The sequence below is a fragment of the Cyprinodon variegatus genome, unplaced genomic scaffold, assembly GCF_000732505.1.
Source record: "Cyprinodon variegatus isolate N-32 unplaced genomic scaffold, C_variegatus-1.0 Scaffold40, whole genome shotgun sequence".
Taxonomy (NCBI): domain Eukaryota; kingdom Metazoa; phylum Chordata; class Actinopteri; order Cyprinodontiformes; family Cyprinodontidae; genus Cyprinodon; species Cyprinodon variegatus.
In genome coordinates, this window is record NW_015150493.1 from 1,555,040 (window position 1) to 1,573,802 (window position 18,763).

At 36.4% G+C, this 18,763-nt stretch overlaps 1 protein-coding gene across 1 annotated transcript in view; it reads right to left on the bottom strand.

The window, feature by feature from the left end:
* The window catches only part of smap1 (small ArfGAP 1), a 91,400-nt gene that overhangs the window by 15,104 nt on the left and 57,533 nt on the right, over positions 1 to 18,763 (bottom strand). The window contains exons 7-8 of the mRNA XM_015369963.1: positions 14,136 to 14,196; positions 2,721 to 2,839 (exon numbers count right to left, since the gene is read on the bottom strand). Of these exons, the coding sequence (XP_015225449.1) occupies positions 2,721 to 2,839; positions 14,136 to 14,196 (180 nt within the window). The remainder of the gene's footprint in view (positions 1 to 2,720; positions 2,840 to 14,135; positions 14,197 to 18,763) is intronic.

Here is an 18,763-nt window from a genome sequence, read left to right on the forward strand (position 1 = left end):
TTAACTAAAGCCCCCCCCGGGTGTGGTAACACATATTTTATGAAGGTCATTATAGTGTTACAACATAAACGACAGCATAGATCCACCCTGGATCTAGCCTAGTTTCCTTTGTTTGTGCGTATGACCATTTCTTTAGCTTCCTGCTGCGGGCTCCATAATGTGCATTTAATCAATTCTAATGGAGGGTGCATGGCTGAGCCTGTGTATTTAATTTAATCCTGCGTGGAAACATTTTCACCATAAGTTTGTATGTTTAAATCGCTGTAAAATTATTAAGCCATTCAATTAGTCATGAAAACCTAAATTTTAAAGACATTATGGCCTAGATGAGAGGATGGAAATCATCGGAGGAAGCTTACAGTGGGCATTAATTTGCCAATAATAGGTTAATTAAAATACATTTTTTTATTTCTAAATGTCTCATCACTTCAGTTCCTCCTCGCCACAATAAAAATAGGTTTCAGTTTGAGGCAGGAGGGAGAGAACAGGAGGAACGCAAGGAATAACATTAATCCATCTGGGTCTAAATAGCTGTGATCACATTTTTTCAGAAGTGACAGACGGCAGGGCGTGTCTGTTAATAGCTGCTGGAATCAAAGGGTTGAAAGCTCCCCTTTCTTTAAATCCCCAGCTAATCAAACTGCATTGTTGTGATTAGCTGGTTGTGTGAAAATGCTGCAGAGTTATCCACCTGCTGAATCCAACACTCAGGCTCCCTGTGTGCAGGTTTATGTGTTTAATCTGTATCTTGCTGTAGAGCAGGAATATGATTTGAAAGGGGAAAAAAAGAAAAAAAAAAGAGAGGCAACAAAGAAATTAAAAGGGCAGTGACTGACAATAAGTCACCAGTTCAATTACATCCAACATGTCTCTTCTTCCATCTAAGCAGAACCTATTAGTTTGTAAAAGTCACGGGTTACATACCAACAAACAGGGAAAGCTAACCTTCACACCGAGGCAGAGGCAATTACTGGTCCCCCACACTGAGAGGCAGCTTGGAGGTCTTTGCTTTAAATGTTGCAGGAAATGTCAGTGAAGTACATGCAACTAGAAAGGGCTCAGCCAGAAGAAAAAGGAGGAATTAATCAGTTTTTAATAAAAAAAAAAAGATCAAAAGCCAGACTAATTTCTGTTTGTTTAAAAATGTTTTATATTTCATAAAGGGGAAAGAAAATTCGACTAAGTAAAGTCACAATAACCATCTTCTTGTGTTAGCCATTATTAACTCCAAAAAATTAGAGTCTCATCAATCATGCAGAGAAATTAAGCTGTAATGAAACAGTTCCCCAGAATGTCAAGAACTTCAAGGTAAGAAGCTCAGCAGCGGGAAGAAGGTACAGTGAACTTTAACTCCTCCTCAGAAAGGGGGCTACCGAAAATGTTTGCTGCAATGGCTGCAGTGCGAGTGAAGCTGTCCGCTCTTTTTTTTCCATGACTCCTGTGTGCCTACATCAATACACATTGTGAAACAATGCTGAATGGGGTTTCTTTCTATGACAAAGGCTAGTAAAAACCTCCTGCAATATAGGAACAAATAGGTCCTTGTCTTTCGATTTCTAATAGAAAATCAGAACACTGAACTTTACTCTGTGGCTAGAAAACCTTCCAACTCCTTAAAGATCTAACTTTAAATGTTTACATTGGCACTAAATTGTAAGGCTTGAATCCAGCTCTTCAAGCTCCAATGCTATTTTTCTGTCATACTGGTTGCATAGTGGCTTCCTCTACAGACAATTGACCATGGAAGATAAAGCAGTTTGTATGGCTAGTGAACAATAATAAATGCTTAAAAAATATCACCGTTTCACTCCTGAGCTCCTTCCATGGGTAAAGCACATTGCTTATTTAAATGCTTTATTTTTTTTTTGAAATTCCAAGTGTGCCCCAATTGTTATATACACATAAAATGTTTTATTTGTGTTTCAATACAAACTTGTATACAGAAATCCTTGGCAGAGTTTTTCTCTTGACCAGATGAAGATTACAGACATGGAATCCAAATAAAGCTTATTCAGGGTACAGTAGCAGCCATTCAAAATCTCCCCACTTTCCCTGATGGGTCCTTGGCTGGTCCCCTAAGATTCCTTTTTTAAACATCAGTCTTTGTACTAAAATATTCTTTCTGTCATGATTTGTGGACATTAAGACCTAAAGAGAAGCACCTTCACCAGCTGCCGTTTGACTGGGAAAGCCATTGGCAGGTATGGCTTTTAAAATACCCCCAAAAAACATTAACCTTCTATAAGTGGGTCCGTCCGTCGGTCCGTCCGTCCGTCCATCCATCCATCCATCCATCCATCCATCCATCCATCCATCCATCCATAATATGCAACTAATGTAAATAATACTTAATGTTAAAAGAAGCTTTGTTTCCTTGGTGACCTCGTGACGATCTTGATCAATTCTGTGATCTGTTCTATAAATATAAAATGTTCTTTTTATTTTATGTGTGTCTCCCGCAGCTCTACACTGTTAGAGAAATCGACACTTTTCCTTGAAGGACGCCGGTCAAATCAATAAAAAAAAGATTTTATGACAGTTCTCTTTGATGCGGATCCTTGGGGAGTCGCCACGTGCCAGAGACACGGCTGGTTTGTGAATATGCTTGTGTGTGGGTTGGGTTGTGTGTGTGTTTGTCTCTGAAGACTCCCTCAGTTGCAGCCTGTCTGAGGTGATAAGCAGCTGCTGAAAGTCAGCTTGTGTGTTTTTTTTTTAACTACCTGATCATGCTTTGTGTTACTGGGGGGCAGAGGATTGGAAACCATTGGTCCAAACAGATCCAGTTCTTTGCCGACAGGTGCCGTTCGATCAGAGCCTTTTCCTTCTCCCTCTGGAGCATCTGGAAAAAGGAAAACTGGAATTAAAATGTGTTGACGTTTTTTGCACATTTGTCCCAAAGCTAGATGACTTTAAAGGAGACGGCCCACAGGGGGAAATCCAAACAGTGGCGATTTCTTATTGAATGCTAGGTAGGCTAAACCTCCCTTGTAAATTTTGTAAAATTATTGTTAAAATATATATATTGTCAATCTTCATAAATGTACTCATTAAATTGCATTAATTATGCGCTAAAAGGTGCCTAATTTCATAAGTATATTAGGCATTAATCAGCTGTCCCCTCCGCTCTGTCAGGCTCTATGAGAAATTCCTGTTGAGGCTTGAGCCTCAATGCTGATTGGAAAACATAATTAAGGATTTTCGACTGACAGTGGCCACACTTTCCTCATGGTTTTCCCCATGAGTCGAACAGGAAAAGTGATCATTCAGTCAGAACAGTCGTCTTCTGCAGAACTCCTGCCGTGGTTTCTGGAGGTTATTATTTCAAAGCGCTTCACAACAGCTATTTTCACCTGTTGTAGCGATGTGATTTATGCCTTTCAATATTTGTTAGTGCAACATGTGATGTTTGGATTTAATTAACACCATTGAGCCTCCCTTGTTCTCCGAGAGCAGCAGCCAAACACCTGGTAATGTTGGAAAAAAAGCTGATAAAAACAATATTTACATGTAATCCCAACTACATTAGATTTAGAGACTGTGGGAGGCCTCTGCACCAGCAGTGTCCCAATGCATCCATAGCAGATTCTTTCAGTTTCCAGCTGTTTATGGTTTCTATGTGGACATTCTTCTTTATGACTGAAGCTTTTGTTATAGTGAATTTCTCAGTCTGTTTGAGAATAAATTCAGTTATATAATGATGAATACTAAGAATTTTTTTTTGTGCGTTGTTAAAACTGGCCAAGCTATTAGCGAATATTAAGTAATGACTATGTAATCATAAATAAAAGCCATTATCCAGATCACAACCTTGAAAACATAACAAAAAAAAACTCAAAAAGTTAGTTTTAACCATATTTTAGTCAATATGAGTAAGTTGCCATTTATATAAAATTATTTGTACTGTGCAAAGGACGGTTTAAACAACATGGGGAATGATAATTTATCTCAATTGTCCTGCATCCAGGCTATCACTTGTCAATAATACACTAAAGTTGTATGGATAAAGTGTCCCTAATGCCCACATCTGATCTATATTTATAGAGGCTGAGATGCTGAAGCCCACAGAGCATGGTAGGTAGGTTATTTTTCTGTTTGAAGCTTTAGGTTTATTATAATCAATGTGTCCTCAATCTGCACAGATATAACACCTCGCAGGAATCTTCATCCTATTTAAGAAGCATCTATTATACCACACACCTACAGATCATGACAGACTGCTACTTCTGTAACACTAAAATGAGACTAGGCTCAATTTCTAAACTCTAGAATCACTACTGTGTACTAGCTGAATCCTCTCTGCCTCGCAGTCTATTGGCAGCTTGAAATAACTGGTCACCAAGGGCATATCTTCAAGGTGTGTGCTGCTGGTAAACTTAAAAACAAAGAGGTGGTGGCACTGCTGCAGACAGAACAGACCTTGGTATGTGGAAACTTTTTCAGGGAAATGATTGCTTAGAGTAACTTCTTAAAGGGCAGGAATCATCCTGACCCACTGGAACAAAGCATTGCCTAAAACAGTAGTGGCAGAGGGAGTTGCTACAGCCAGGGACATAAAAATAATCCACAAGCCTGCTCATCTACATAGTTCAAATCAAAAATAAATATTTACAGTGAAATGAAGACAATGCAGATAATCTATAGTGTATATACAAAACTTTTAAAATGTTTTAGAGTTAAATCAGACTGTTTTGAAAACAGAATAGTGTTAGATTCACAGAATAAACTGTTTGTGAGATTAACATCCAACAGTATTTGTCTATAAAATGCATTTGAACACCCCTGCTGTAATGTGCTGTGGGATGGGATGAATTGTTGATATTTGATATCAAACTGCTATCTCATACTGACTCGCTCGTCCTCATGTGTCCAGTAGATTTCCCAGCTCTATAAATATTTGAGTTTGTTGATGCTACTGGCATTCTTAACCTCCATCCTGCCTCCACCAGATCACTGCACAGTGGGCTGATGTCACTTCCTGACTGTAGGAAGAATCAGTTTCCTTACACGTAGATTGGGACAGGATCATGGCAGACATTTAGGCAGAGGAAGCTGTCCTATACCGAACTTGATTAGAATGATGGAGGGCTAAACTATTTGATTTAATTAGATCTTGAATAAGTTAAAAGGAGGATAAATAAGTGCATTGCAATAGATTGTTCTAGTTTAGCCATCCCCTTACTCTATGACACAAATTATAACTAGAGCATGAAATTTAGTTTTCACATTCTGCCGTGAAGTTCTTTAGGACCAAAGCCTCTGGGTGGTGGTGGAGGCTATAAGTTCTATATCAGAACTTAACATTTCCTACAGTTTACATTCATATTTCTGTTATGTCACCAAACACAACCCAGATATGAGGAGTTCTGAAATGCGGTAAAAGATAATGATTTGTGAAGTGTACCGTAAGTATTACAACTAAAAAGGAAGAGTGTATAAAAGTATGGAAATAGGAAGTGCAGGCTCTGTGAAATATGCTTAGTTTAATAGGAAATTCTCTTGAGTACATGGCGAAACACAAGAGTATTCACACTTCCCAACTGACTGGTAATAAAAGTCCAGACTGTGCCGAGGAAATATTTATCACCCTAAGCCTCCAACTGACGTCTGTGCGACTGACAAAAAGCTGGCTGGTTGGGTGGATTTATGCCGAAGGAAGACAAATTATTATCCTTCTTCCTGCTTCCCCAGAAGGAACTGAAATTCTTCAGGCCAGGTAATGCTTTTGCAGGGTTGAATAGTGCAGTGAGCCAGAGCTTATTGTAGCAATAGATTTTATCCTTGGCTATTTTTGATTTTTAAAAGTTCTCTAAAATTCTATAACCGTCTTTTCTAAATCTGCTGATATGTTTCCTATTTTGCAATGATTTTTGTAGTATTGATAAGCTAGTATAAGTCTATCATAAATCTATTATCATATGAGGAAGTCACACACCTTTAGTGGCACATAAGGTCCCACCACAGCTTTTAAGTACTGTATGTGTGTGTTTGCATGGGGGAGGAAAGGTGTAACATTTCCAGTTAGAAAGCAGGATGCTTTTCCCAGGATATCTTTGTGTACTTTTAATGAGTGTCTTAAAATCTATCAATAACAGTACAAGCATAAATGTGTTTGAGTGATTGCTGTGAGGTGTGCTAGACCTGTCACAATAAGCCATCAATCAATTAAAAGCTTGATGGATTTAAATGAGTTCTAATTTCCACTTAGTCTTGTTTGTTTTCCTTGTGTCTTTTTATTCTTCATGTTGGTCCTGTAATTGACAAAAAAGAGTATTGCAAAATGGTGCTAACTCACAGAGAAAGTACTTCATTTAATCTCTAAAGACACGCTACCCATTCATTTAATTGATAAGCAACCTTTAGAAAAAAGCAAACATTTGACACCTTATTCGCATTCCCTGGGCTCAGATACGTCTAATTTGTTCTGTAGTTGTAAGTTTGCACTTTTATTAAATACCCAGTTTTGCCCGTTTTCCCTCTCTGAGTCTCATGATTATAATTTTTTTGTGCAAAATTTTGCCAAAGGAAAAACAATCCATTTTAGTTATTATTTTGACTGTGTGTGTTTTTATAATCCATTTGATTGCTTTTGGGTTTCTTTGGTTATTATTCAAGTGCATTTTTGTTAAAGTAGTCGAGTTAATTGTTTTGTTTTTTTTTGATAATTGAAATGTCTTCCAGTTCCACTGCTAAGTGTTCTTTAAAAGCTAAAGTATAATTGTCTTTTAGAGAGCATACTTGCATTATTATGCTATTAATACACCATTCTAAAATTAACTCCAAATAAAAATACCACAATTTCTATTTATTTTCAAGCAAAACCTGTCATTATGAAAGGCTGAACAGTGGCAACTGTTTTATTCCCTCAATTAAAAAATGTGTGAGCTTTCCAGTAAATTTTATTATAAACAAGTATGCAAATAAAGGGATTTTGTTTCAATTATTTACAAGACAAAATCATATAGAACTATATTAAGTAAAAACAAAAAACAAAAACAAATACTCTTTCAAAATATGCTGAAATTATATACAAAAAAAACAAAAAAATGTCAGCAAAAATTTGAATAAAATGCAAATATTTTTCTAAATGTTTTTTAAAATTTTTCATCTAGTGCAAAATGTATATCAAAACCAATTCAAATTGAGCCTTTTTCAATCCTACAGTTAAAATAATTTCTAGTTATCTTTACATAAACAGTCACATTTGTATAATATCCACTTTATCCAGGTGTAATCAAAAATTTGATTTTCTTAAAAGGTCCAGTGTAACGAACAGACGTGTATTGTTGTGTAGAAGTCGTAAAAATACCTTCCAGTATTGCAGGAAATTATTGTCATACAGTCGATGATTCATGCAAGATGAATATGAAATGTCTGGCAATGGAAAGGATGCTGTTGCTGAGAAACGTCTAATGAACTAATTGTCCTTTTGTTTCTTTAATCAAACAGTTCTTTAATCAAACAAGCATCAATCCTCAAAATGTTTTCTAGGGTCCACATAGATGCCCCAGTCCCCTATTAGGAGGGGGACCATTGAGTCTTAAGGGTGCTAACCTTATGCTGCTGTGTACATTTTTACATTGTTGCTGCTTAAAGTGTGCAAAATGTGGGCAGAATAACTCTTAGAGCTACCTTCTACTGGTTGAAACGTTGCTAATGCAGTTCAAATTTTCCATTGGGTAAATGCTAAAAAGTCTAAATCACAGCCCTCCATTGAGTTTTGTTTGTGTGTTCAAATAACTGCGAACCTTGGAACTAAAAGTCTGTGTGTTCCAGTTTTTTTTTACTATTGATGCTTCCATTTATCAATGTTTGCATATATGACCACTACAAGTCCTACAATCAAAGTGATGAAGGTTGCGATTTCCAAGTACAAATCCACCACAACGTACTATCTCATTCCGACTAAAAGTATTGATGCAAATCAAGGCTTGGATCTGCAAAGATCAATAAATACAGTTTTTAAGGTCAGCGTCTAATAGCCATTAGTCAGCGCAGTACATACTTTCTCTCATCCTGACCATATCTACGCCTAAGGCTGGTATTGCTCAACATATATACGATTCATATGGAAATGAGACACAGAACACAGCGTTTGCAGCATGTTTACTCCGCATGGTCAACTCAAGAAGGGCGTGCAGGGCACAGTCCAGAACTGTACAACACCAACTTACATAATGCAGTAGGAAGATATGCAGCAACTGCAGCATGGCATCATATAAATATTTACCCCCAAAAAAGATATCTGGGAATTGTTTCTGATACCTTGAATAATTAAGGGCATTTTGAAAGAGAAAAATTGGTCTAATTATACCAATGTGGAATCTAAAAGTTAGGATGCCCTTGCATCAGCCTTGTTGACAAGGCAAAAAAACAAAAAAACAAGCCAGTTAAGTTTAGCCAGACTATATTCATTAAATAGTCAAATGTGTAGGAAAATAATGTTGCACAGTTTTTTCAATTAAAGCTCTTGCTATTCTTACAGAATTAAAATGTAAGACTTACAGAACTGGGATGTGAAGAAATGTTATGGATGCTTGAGACTGGCTTATTTAAAGGTCAGCAGCTTTACTGTTATTAATAAAAGAGTACTGAAAAACATGTTAATTTTTCCTTTACTGTAATCCCAGAACTCCTGACCTTTATATAGAAAATGTTACTGGTCTCATTACTTCTGCTGCTGCATAATAGGCTGATTGCATTAAGGCTTTGAGTAAATTTGTTGTAATAAACTCATTGATTCGTTTCTTTTATAAAAAGGTCCAGCTTGGAAACATAAATCTGATTTTAAAAAGATCCATAATAATTCTAATTTAAATATTATACTGTTCTGAATATTAATGTTGAGCCATCTCTGTCAGTCTGGTTATATTCCTCTGAGTTAGAAGAATCTTAGTGTAGAAAACAAGAAATGGAAGAAAAAGAGAGAGAGAATGCTCCTCAGGGTAAATTTTGGCTCTGGCTGCAAACCAGATTCAACAGATACCCAAAGCAACCCAATCCAGGAGAGAGTAAGGTTTACTGACAACAAAGGAGTAGCATTACCTGAGAGATGGAGCAACAGAGGGATTGATGGAGGAGATGCTGAAGGCACACTGCCATGTATTTGACTTATTGATTATGTGTGAAATCTCATCCAGCCAGCGAGGCTGGAAGAGGTGTAGTGTTGGTTATTTATAGCAATCTCTTTCCTCCATGCTGTGGTTTGGGAATTTTTGATCAATGCTATGTCCAGGGGGCTTTTTCCTCACGCCAACACAATGCAGCTCCGTAAAGAAGAACAACTGCATATTAGAAATTTATGAAGAAGAAAGCTTGAAGCAACCCTGTCTGTTTTCTCAGTGCGCTGCCGTTTCGATTTAGGTCAACAAGCATGGAGCACAACGCCGCAGTGGTTAACTGGCCGACATACACCCACACACTGTGTAGGGAAAATGTCACAGGTTTGAATCCAGATCGTGACATTTGTTGAATGTCACTCCACAATTCAATTTTTTTTTTCAAGCTCTATGGTTTCATGTTCTTTAGTTAAACACAAATACTATTAACATCCCAATATGCAGGTGATCTGAAGCCTTTGGTTCATTGTCCAATCAGGCGATGGACAATAGTCCAATGTAGTCCAACTGTTGATAACCATCCCTCACAGTTGGTGTATCACTTTGATGAAGTTCATTTTAATTAACTCCAAGAAGACACTAAATCAATTTTACTACCGACAATAAGATAAATCTATCTCTTACTGCAGCAGCATAATCTCGCTAAACAAATTGAAAATCCAACCTGTGTGCTCAGGCTGTATTTATAGAGAGGAGAGGGAAAAAACTAAAGTTCGAGCAGATAAAGCTATTGACACATCCGCAGTTAATTCTTTGCACACAGTCATGTTTGGTCTTCTTGTGGAGCACACAGAGAGGGGGATCTTTGACCCCCTTTTGCACAACCTCTCTAGATCATCTTGGGTCATGTGTTCTCTCTTAGCATTCTATGATGTCTATCCAGCTGGCCACAGTTTTCTACAGGGTTTAAATCTGGTGGCTGTGGAAGAAGTTTGATTTTGTGACTGCTGATCCATTCTATGGGAAAATCTTATGGATCATTATCCTATTAAATTAACAAATGATTAGCTAGCTCAGTTTTAGTTGGTTTTGTGCTGATAACGCATATCTATTTTGTATGAAAATGCAAGGTGTAGTTTAAGCAAAAGATACAAGTTTGTTTTATTATATAAAAGTCAATCTAGGCACCCATCAGCACTCGATTTTAGCAATACGTCTAACAGTTTTAACAATAAAAAAAAATATCCTTTTTAGCATATTCTAGTGGAGGCACCTAGGGTAGCATTTAAAGGTTGAACTAATATATTCAATAAAATCGAAGAAGGTAATATTTTGTATAATCACCAAAGTGGATGCTTCCACTCACTTAGCAACCTTAGCCTGGTCAAGCCTCTTACCTAGCAACTGAAGCGAAACCCCGCCCACTGCATAATAAGGAGCACGTTTCAATGGCTGGTATTATCGCTATATGAGCTGTACAATGGACGATGGAAAAGGTGAAGATTTTGTTGTTAAGCAAACGACTTGGACCAAAGGAGAGTTCAGTCCAGCTATTGGTTGCAAATCTAAAGATGATGTAGATGCGAGCCTTTATTGTGTGTTTTGTATTGCCATATGACCATTTCTTAATCATTACACTTTAACGCTAACAATAGGCTACTTCCCAAAATGTTTTATATCTAAGAGCTGTTTACTAAAAACATAATAAAAAGCTCAATGTCCATTCTTCTTTCTCACAGTTCCAACTGTTTAAAGTTTTTCTTTTTATCATTACTGTGACTCAGGATAGGAGGTTTTAATAAACATCCTTGTTTCCACAGTGCAGGCACCTATTTGCGTCCCAAAGCTGACTGCTCTTGTCTTCACAACTGATGAGTGATTAACTGGAACGGGCTTTACTCTCACCAGGGCTTTTACAAAACATTTTAGGGTGGAAAAGGGAGGCTTTTTGCCATCTCTATGTGTTTTGTTTGTGGAAGGAGACTATGATGGGGTTTAACCCTTTGTCATGCCAAGCACAGGTCTGAATATGCTGATGAAGATTCTCAGTCATCCAGGTCATAGTCATTCCGTAAAAAATCTAAAAATATCCACTGGACTTGGTTTCCAAGATTTGAAGACGTATAAGACTCAAACTCACTGCGGATCCAGACATTTGAATTGAGAAAGCTTCCTGGAGGGGAGGCGAAACGTCTTCAAATCTTGGAAACCAAGCCAAGTGGATATTTTTTGAATTTTTATGGAATGTCTGCATCGAGTGACTTCTGTTTGGAAAAGCTGGCTTTGTGTCTCAAAAGAAAGGAAAGAATTAAAAGAAAAGGTAAAGAAAGAGTTATAATCATACTGCTGATGCTGAACCTCCATGACACCTCCTGTCCTCCCAGATTGTTAATCTTAAGGGTTTCGATCAACTCAAAAGGAACAAATCAAGTAGTTCTTTAGTTATACTTAAGTTGTAGGACCTGATAGTTGCATGATCCATTACCTTGTTACTGGTGATTTTTTTTTAGTTTTTTTTTAGTTTTTGTAAAGCACTAATGCCTTTTTTTTTGTATAGTAGGATGACAGAAAAGGGGGTACAAGAGATGGGGAGAGAGACGTGCAGCAAAGGACCTCAGGTCAGATTTGATCCTGGGTCACCCACATCCAGGAACAAGGCCTCAAAACATAGGTTGCGAGCGCCAACCATTGCACCACTGAAGCACACCTGTTACTGGTGGGTTTTTTTAAAAGTATGATCTTTCTCAATGTGGATTTGTTTGAATAAATTAAATAAAAATAATTTTTTCAGAGAGATATAGCTTCTGCAATAAGGAATTTACATATTTGCTGCCTTTTCTTTTAAAAATGTAAAAAGGGTGTCAATGAATATTAAGACCTTCCTCTTTGCCTTTAGCAACCCTTCAGGTATATTTCTTTAACTCCAGGTCAACCATATGCCATGCCCATCAACAGACCACAAAGTTATGTCAAAGGAATGCCATCTTTTTTTCCAACCTTTTTGTGAATGTATCTTTCTTTGTAAAAACTAGTGAAAATTAAATCAAATGTAACAAAGGTGGATTCTGAGCTATGCAGCAAGCAAAAGGAATTCATTTTCAACCAGCGAGAAGGAGGATGAGCAAATTTCAGTCTCACTGCACCGTGAGGAGAGGTCCAATTATCTGTAATAAGTGAAAATACACGGATGTGAACAACATCACGCCATGCCTGGCTGTGCAGGGATCAGAGGGAATGTACTGAATCTGAGTTATGATGCAGCCCCACTCTTCAAGACGTCTTGTAGCCATTTGAAGGCTCAACAGGAGAGTATTTATTTGCTTTCAACTGATGCTTGTGAGAGCTGCTCAATTAATGTTCTGACAGGAGTGCACACTCCTAGTCATTGCTGGCTCAGATGCGTTTATCCTCCATTCTGTTTTCATATTTCCCATGAACCCTTTCAAAGCTCAAATTTTAATTGCCTTAATTTCTCAAAATCAGTTCTGTAGCTTTTGCAGTTTTTAGCACTGTGTTTACCGGTTTCTGCTTAAAATAATTTATCAACTTAAGGGTTTCATCATTTTGTTAGAATTTTTTAAAACTTTTTTTTGATTTTCTACTTATGTAACAAATTCCTTCTCTACTAAGCTAAAAGATAAGTTTAAGAAGGATTAACAAGGGAAGTTGTAATGTCATAAGCAATGATATTAATTTTGAACGTTTGAACATTGATAGAGAATTGATAGACTGTCAAAGCTAATGTGCCTGTTGGTAATTTCAGAACCAGACTGCAAAACAGACATTCTGTAATATTTTTCTCTGAGATTACAGTAAACTGTACGATGCCAGAGATTGTAGACTTTCACCTGAGAGAAAAGGAAATTAGCTCCCCTGCTGATGACCTGACATGCTAACAGCTTTACTGACCTTTAGCTCACGTTTGCAAAACAGATCAACAGAGGTTACAGCTCTGGCAAAGTTAGGGAAAGCCTTAAAAGCTAAACAATTAGTGTTTTTAAAGATTTTTTTTGTCATTTTATTGGTTTACTTTTATGTAAAGCAAACTAACAATCAGCTTAATGTGACCACATGGCACCTCGTGTTGACATGCATTGAGCTGCTGTTCATAAAGCTAAAACAAACTATTTCATTAAGGGTTTAAACACTAATATAACAATAATTTAAATGTGTTTCATCATATGCTCATTACATTTGATTGCAAAAATATGAAAAAAGAATTATTTTTATATGATTTGTTAGCTGATAGCTCCAATGTTTAATAAGGCACAGTTAAAGAATATAAAAGATTTCAAACTCCTAATTATTCCGTTGGAAAGAAACACAAAATTATTGATCAATTAGGAAAACATTTATTGATTTCTGATTAGGCAAAATATTTAATAAATACTTTTCATTCACCTTATAGATCTGCATTTTAATTTGGTTAAAACATATTCCAATTGCTGAAAAAACAGTTGAAAGCTAATTTGACCTCATACTAAACTTTTCACCATAAATTCTGATTCTCAAACATAACATCCATGTTAAACTGATTCCATTATTTTATTGATTTTTTTTAAAAACAATTTTCATTCCCTTTTCTTTGTGTGCATAGTAACTAAGTTTAGTTTTAATTATTGTTTAACTGAAATATGTTTGACTTGGAGATTTTTTTTTGTTCACAAATTGTAATACTTTAAATGAATAAAAGCTGTTGTGAATTTATTCCATATTTGTGCAGCATTAAAATGTTTGGCTGTGATTTAAGCTGAATTCATCCTTTTATTTGTTGTCCTATCTCAGAACAACATCTGGCAGTCCAAAAGTTATTTGTTTTAATAACATATTTTCCATCTCCACTGGAGTGGACATTAAATTCAAGTTATTTTAGAACATATTATGACATTCCTGAACTATCATTGAATATAACAAAATATTTAATCACTAACAAGTTTAGAAATGACTGGACTCAAAGTGAATGAAAATGTCATAACACTCTCCAACACTGCTTGTTTAATAAACGCATCGATCGCATTCTAGATATTCAAACATAATTCAAAAAGTACTTGAAGGTTAAAATGAAATATTGTTTCTTACCCAGGCCTAGCAGGTCTACAGCCGGCTCGGGGCTTTTCTTTGGGCTGGATTTGCACTCTGGCTGCAGGGGCAGAAAAAACAAAAACAAATAAGCATAAGAATTTCTAATAACAAAATATCAATTATAATTGGGGTGATACTCCACTTGCATTGACAAGCCCTGCATTCTAAAAGCACTAATGAAGAAGGGTTAAAGCAATTAATTTAAAACATCTTCACAGTTTACAGATGTGCCTGGAATCCGAAGCTTTATTGGTACCGGCTCTATTTGCTTCACTACAGTCCATCTTAACTCTTTTTTTCTGTTACAGCTGAGCAGCACAGCAGCCTTGACAGGTTAGCAATAGCAAGAAGGCCCAGCTGTCCCTACATGACACCAACACAACAACAACAATGGAGGACCTTCTGCATTGTAAAAGATAAGAGAGATAACTGTGGGCTTTGAGGCGAAGCAATTTGTTTAGGTACAGGAGAGCGGGAAGCTACCGAGGGTATCAGACTCAAGGACAGAAGTTAAAAGAGTAAGCCAACACTAACTATTGGTTGTTTGCTGTTGTGGTTATATGATAAAGAATGCATCTAAACAAGCATGTAAGCAGTAAATGCTGCGCATAATCATTACTATTGGCAAAAGAGCATAAGATCAACGCCATTTTGGTCAAATATAGGTGACTGTAAAAGCAGTTCCCCGCAAGCCTTAGCCCCTGTAGGACTATATGGCTAAAGCACATTTAGTCTGACATTCGAAGGTCTGATCAAGATGCTATCTATAAAAAACAACACCAAGTTAGAACAAGAGGAAATCCATCATAACAAACTCCAAGGTACCGACAAGGGTTAGAATCCAGGCTGGATTCAAAAGTCACAAAGATTCACTGAGAGTCTAGGCTTAGGCGCTGACCAACTGGATCAACACTGCGGCGTTGAGGCAAGGTCTGAAGACAGCTTATGTAGTGGATCCTCTGATGATGGTAATAGGAAGAAAACACAAACATTCACGTGTCTTTCTTTTTATACACTGTTTTTATGAATGGTGTTTCTAAATAGAATGGCCTGTTTGCTCCTCACACATGCGTGGGATATCCTTGTAAAAGGGATAAACAATAGATTTATATCTTGATGTTTTTATTTTTACTAAATAATAAATACACAAAGGCTTTTGGGAAAATAAAGTTAGTTTTGCCATCATCTGCTTTCCCAAACCTGCTATTAGCCTATTAGCCTACAACTACATATCAGTCTTTAATCTTTACAAACTCTCAAACATTTTAAAATTAAAACTGTTTTTTGCTGAATATCAGGATCTCTGGAGCAAATTGTAACAGGAACAAGGCTTTCTGCAAATTCCCCATTCACCTTAAGTAAAAATCCCTATTATTTTCTTCTAAATTCATCATAATTTTAAGCTGAAAATATAATTTTTGTTGGAGTTTATAAGCCTTATAGACAAAAACACAGAAAACTAAAGGGAGCCTAAACAAAAGGGTGACTGAAAGACGCTGCTAACAGAGTTAAGGAAAAACATAGAAAAGATGAAGAGAAATAGCAGTTGAAAAAGGAGGATAAAAGAAGGTTAACACAGGGTCCATAAGGGATATACGACACTGGTACCAAACACAATTTCCCTCTGAACAAAAAGATCAATGGACTACATTAGCTTGAATGTTGTTTCCATCCAAGGTAATGAAAACAATTACCGTTTCTATGCTTAATCAAAAACGCAGAGGCTTTGAATTTGATATGTTGGAGCTGCAGCACGGCTTCAACAATGCGAACTACAGCAGGGAGGTCATTCCTGTTTAGCAAGACATTTTTGCTTTGTGCTGTGCTCACAGAAAACCATAAAGCAACTTTAGAAATTAAAAAAAACGTAAATAAAAAGTTGAATCTCGTAGCAAAAGGGAGGCGAGGGGTGTTTGAAAGAGTTACACAGGTGAAAATGTAGAAATAGTCCTTATTTTAAAGTTTCTATGGATACAAATGCTTCCAAATAACTTTATATATTTTAATATTTTACAGCCTAAGCATGTTGCATAAGAACATTTCAGCTGTTTTTTTTTTTTATTCCGTGAAATGTCAATAAAAGTGAATCCCTGGCCCTAAATGTGGTTACAAATATGAGAATTGCCCCTCTTACATGAGAGAAAGGTCTATATACTCAGTCGACATTAGCATTACAGCTGGAAATTACAGTATGAAAAGCTGATCAAATTTGGCAAAACTGAGGGCTGGTAAAAACACAGGCTTTTTGTATGCCTGTCAATTTGATTCAGAGTTTATATAAATTGACATAAGACAGTCTTTCAGTGCTACAGCCCACACAGCCACTGTGAAAGAGAGAAAATTAATTTGAGTAAATCCTGAATGACGTGTTTGTCAAAGAGCTTGCATGCTGCGTTGTTAAAATAAACAAATAAATAAATATGCTGGGTGACATTTAAAATCAGGGAAAACCAACTGCATGCTTGGAGGGTCTGCATTATTTAGCCAGTCCTAAAAGAACAACTGATAATCATTTTCTATAAAACTATTGTCAGGTTGTTTGAACAAAGAGGTTTGTGTTAATAGAAAACTGGTGAATGCTATCCAGTATCAAAGATACTAATTATTGTAGGAAGGGTGATAATATTTGATAGTAATATAAAACACAAAGAAATGTACAAAAAAACAACATCCAGATTCTACAGGCTACAGTTAGCATGTTAAATTCTATATCAGCAAAAGGAGTGAAAAAGGATTTTTAATGGACAGACTTTTTAGAAACAGCACAGCAATACAATCCGGTTAATAAAGCTGCATCTGCATGAAAGCATTAGTCCTTAGGAAGAATCTCTTTTGGGTAGATGTACAAAATGACCTTTAGAGAAAACTTGACAGCATGTTGGCAAATATAAGGAATGAAAATTATTATACACAGGATGGGAAGGAGATTTTGACTTGTTTTGCTGCCACAAAATCTGGACACCGTGCAGTTATTGAGTCAGCCGTGACCTCCTACATATACTAGACTATCCTTGAGTCAAATGTGCTGGCATCAGTTCGACAGCTAAAGCTCAATGTGGAATTATCAAAAATCATTTACCCTGAAAAGAGCAGGCATCCTATCAATCAGAATGCCTCCTGCTGCTTTTATCCAAAGTGTTTGGGTCCATGTCTTCACTTCCATTGTCCTATCATGTAACGTGCTGTTTACTTATACTATGCACGCAAATTCTAACAGGTTGTAGAATTTTTATTCAGTTTTTTAAAAAAGTCAAACATTTTCAAAATGTTTTGCACCTTGCATCATAAAAAGACTTTCCTGAAATGCAAAACATTTCAACTGAGAAGTTTTCACGATTTCCCAGTGCCTATTATCCATTACCTTATTAAAATCTCTGCAGGAAGAAATTCTTAAACAAGTATTCGTCATGTAACCGGAATCCATTTCATCTCTGGGCATGGTGTTTAATTTCAGAAGGATCTGAAGGAAAATAAGAAGACAGACTCCCTCAGCAGCTGCATATATGGATCTCTCTGACTTCAATCTGTCTCAGATTTATTCTCTTGTTGTATCCAATCCATCTTGTATTTGCAACCCCTCCTGGATTTGCCCTTTGTTGTTTTCATTTTCTCTTTCCTTCCCAATCTCCCGTTCCCAATAACTAATTTGCAGCCTTAATCTCCAGCTCATCTTTCTTGCTTTTTTTTTCTTTGAATTGAACATGCTCAGGCTTTGTTCAATAATTTTCCTCTCACTCCTTTAAGTAGGAAAATAATGGGAAAAAAAAAAAAAAAAACTCAAGGTCACTTAGCAGGTAACAGATCGAGGCTTTAGTTTTGCAATCAATTTGAAATAAACTAAGAAGGTAACATGGAAAGAATAGTTGTGGTTGTTGACATGTTTGTTTTCTGATTATTTAAAACATCACAAAGATAAGTTGAATGACATAATCTACCAAGGTTGTACTTTGCAGATATAAGAAAGCCATAAACATTTTAATACAAACCCATTCCATAAACTTACAATCAGAAATTATATCCTCTCTTTAAGACATTATTGTCACATTAATTTGGGAGTTTTGCCGATTTATCTATCTATTTATCTATCTTAAATATTGGATGAATAATTTAGAATTTGAGGGGCTTTTTGTTTTTTTTCTAATCCAGTCCCAAAATTGTATATAACAGGCAAATTTGTTGGTGTAAAACAGTTTCACAGAAGAAAACCAGCCAACAGATTTTTCTGTATTCTTTGCCAGTGTTCACATGTTTGGCCAATTAAGTCAATTCTTTTCCAACATGTCCATTATAAAACATCTAAAAGCTCTGTTTTGTTTTATTCTTATTTTACATCTGTGAATACAAATCTAATCCATGTTTTTTACTCCATCCATCCATCTATCTATCCTTCCCGTTCCTTTCAGCCAGGACTGGTTCTCAATCCAGGAGGGAATTTGAAACCCTTTCATGTGGACCCAGGCCCACTGATGACATAGATCTAGATATTTAATATTGACTTTATTTGGTAAACCTTGCTAGTACAAGCAACTTTCAAGGAAGCAATTTTGCTTTCAGAGCTGTGTCCATTCTTGATAAAATAAATGCATATGATCATGGAAAAATTCCTTAGAGAGTTTGGTCTAAAC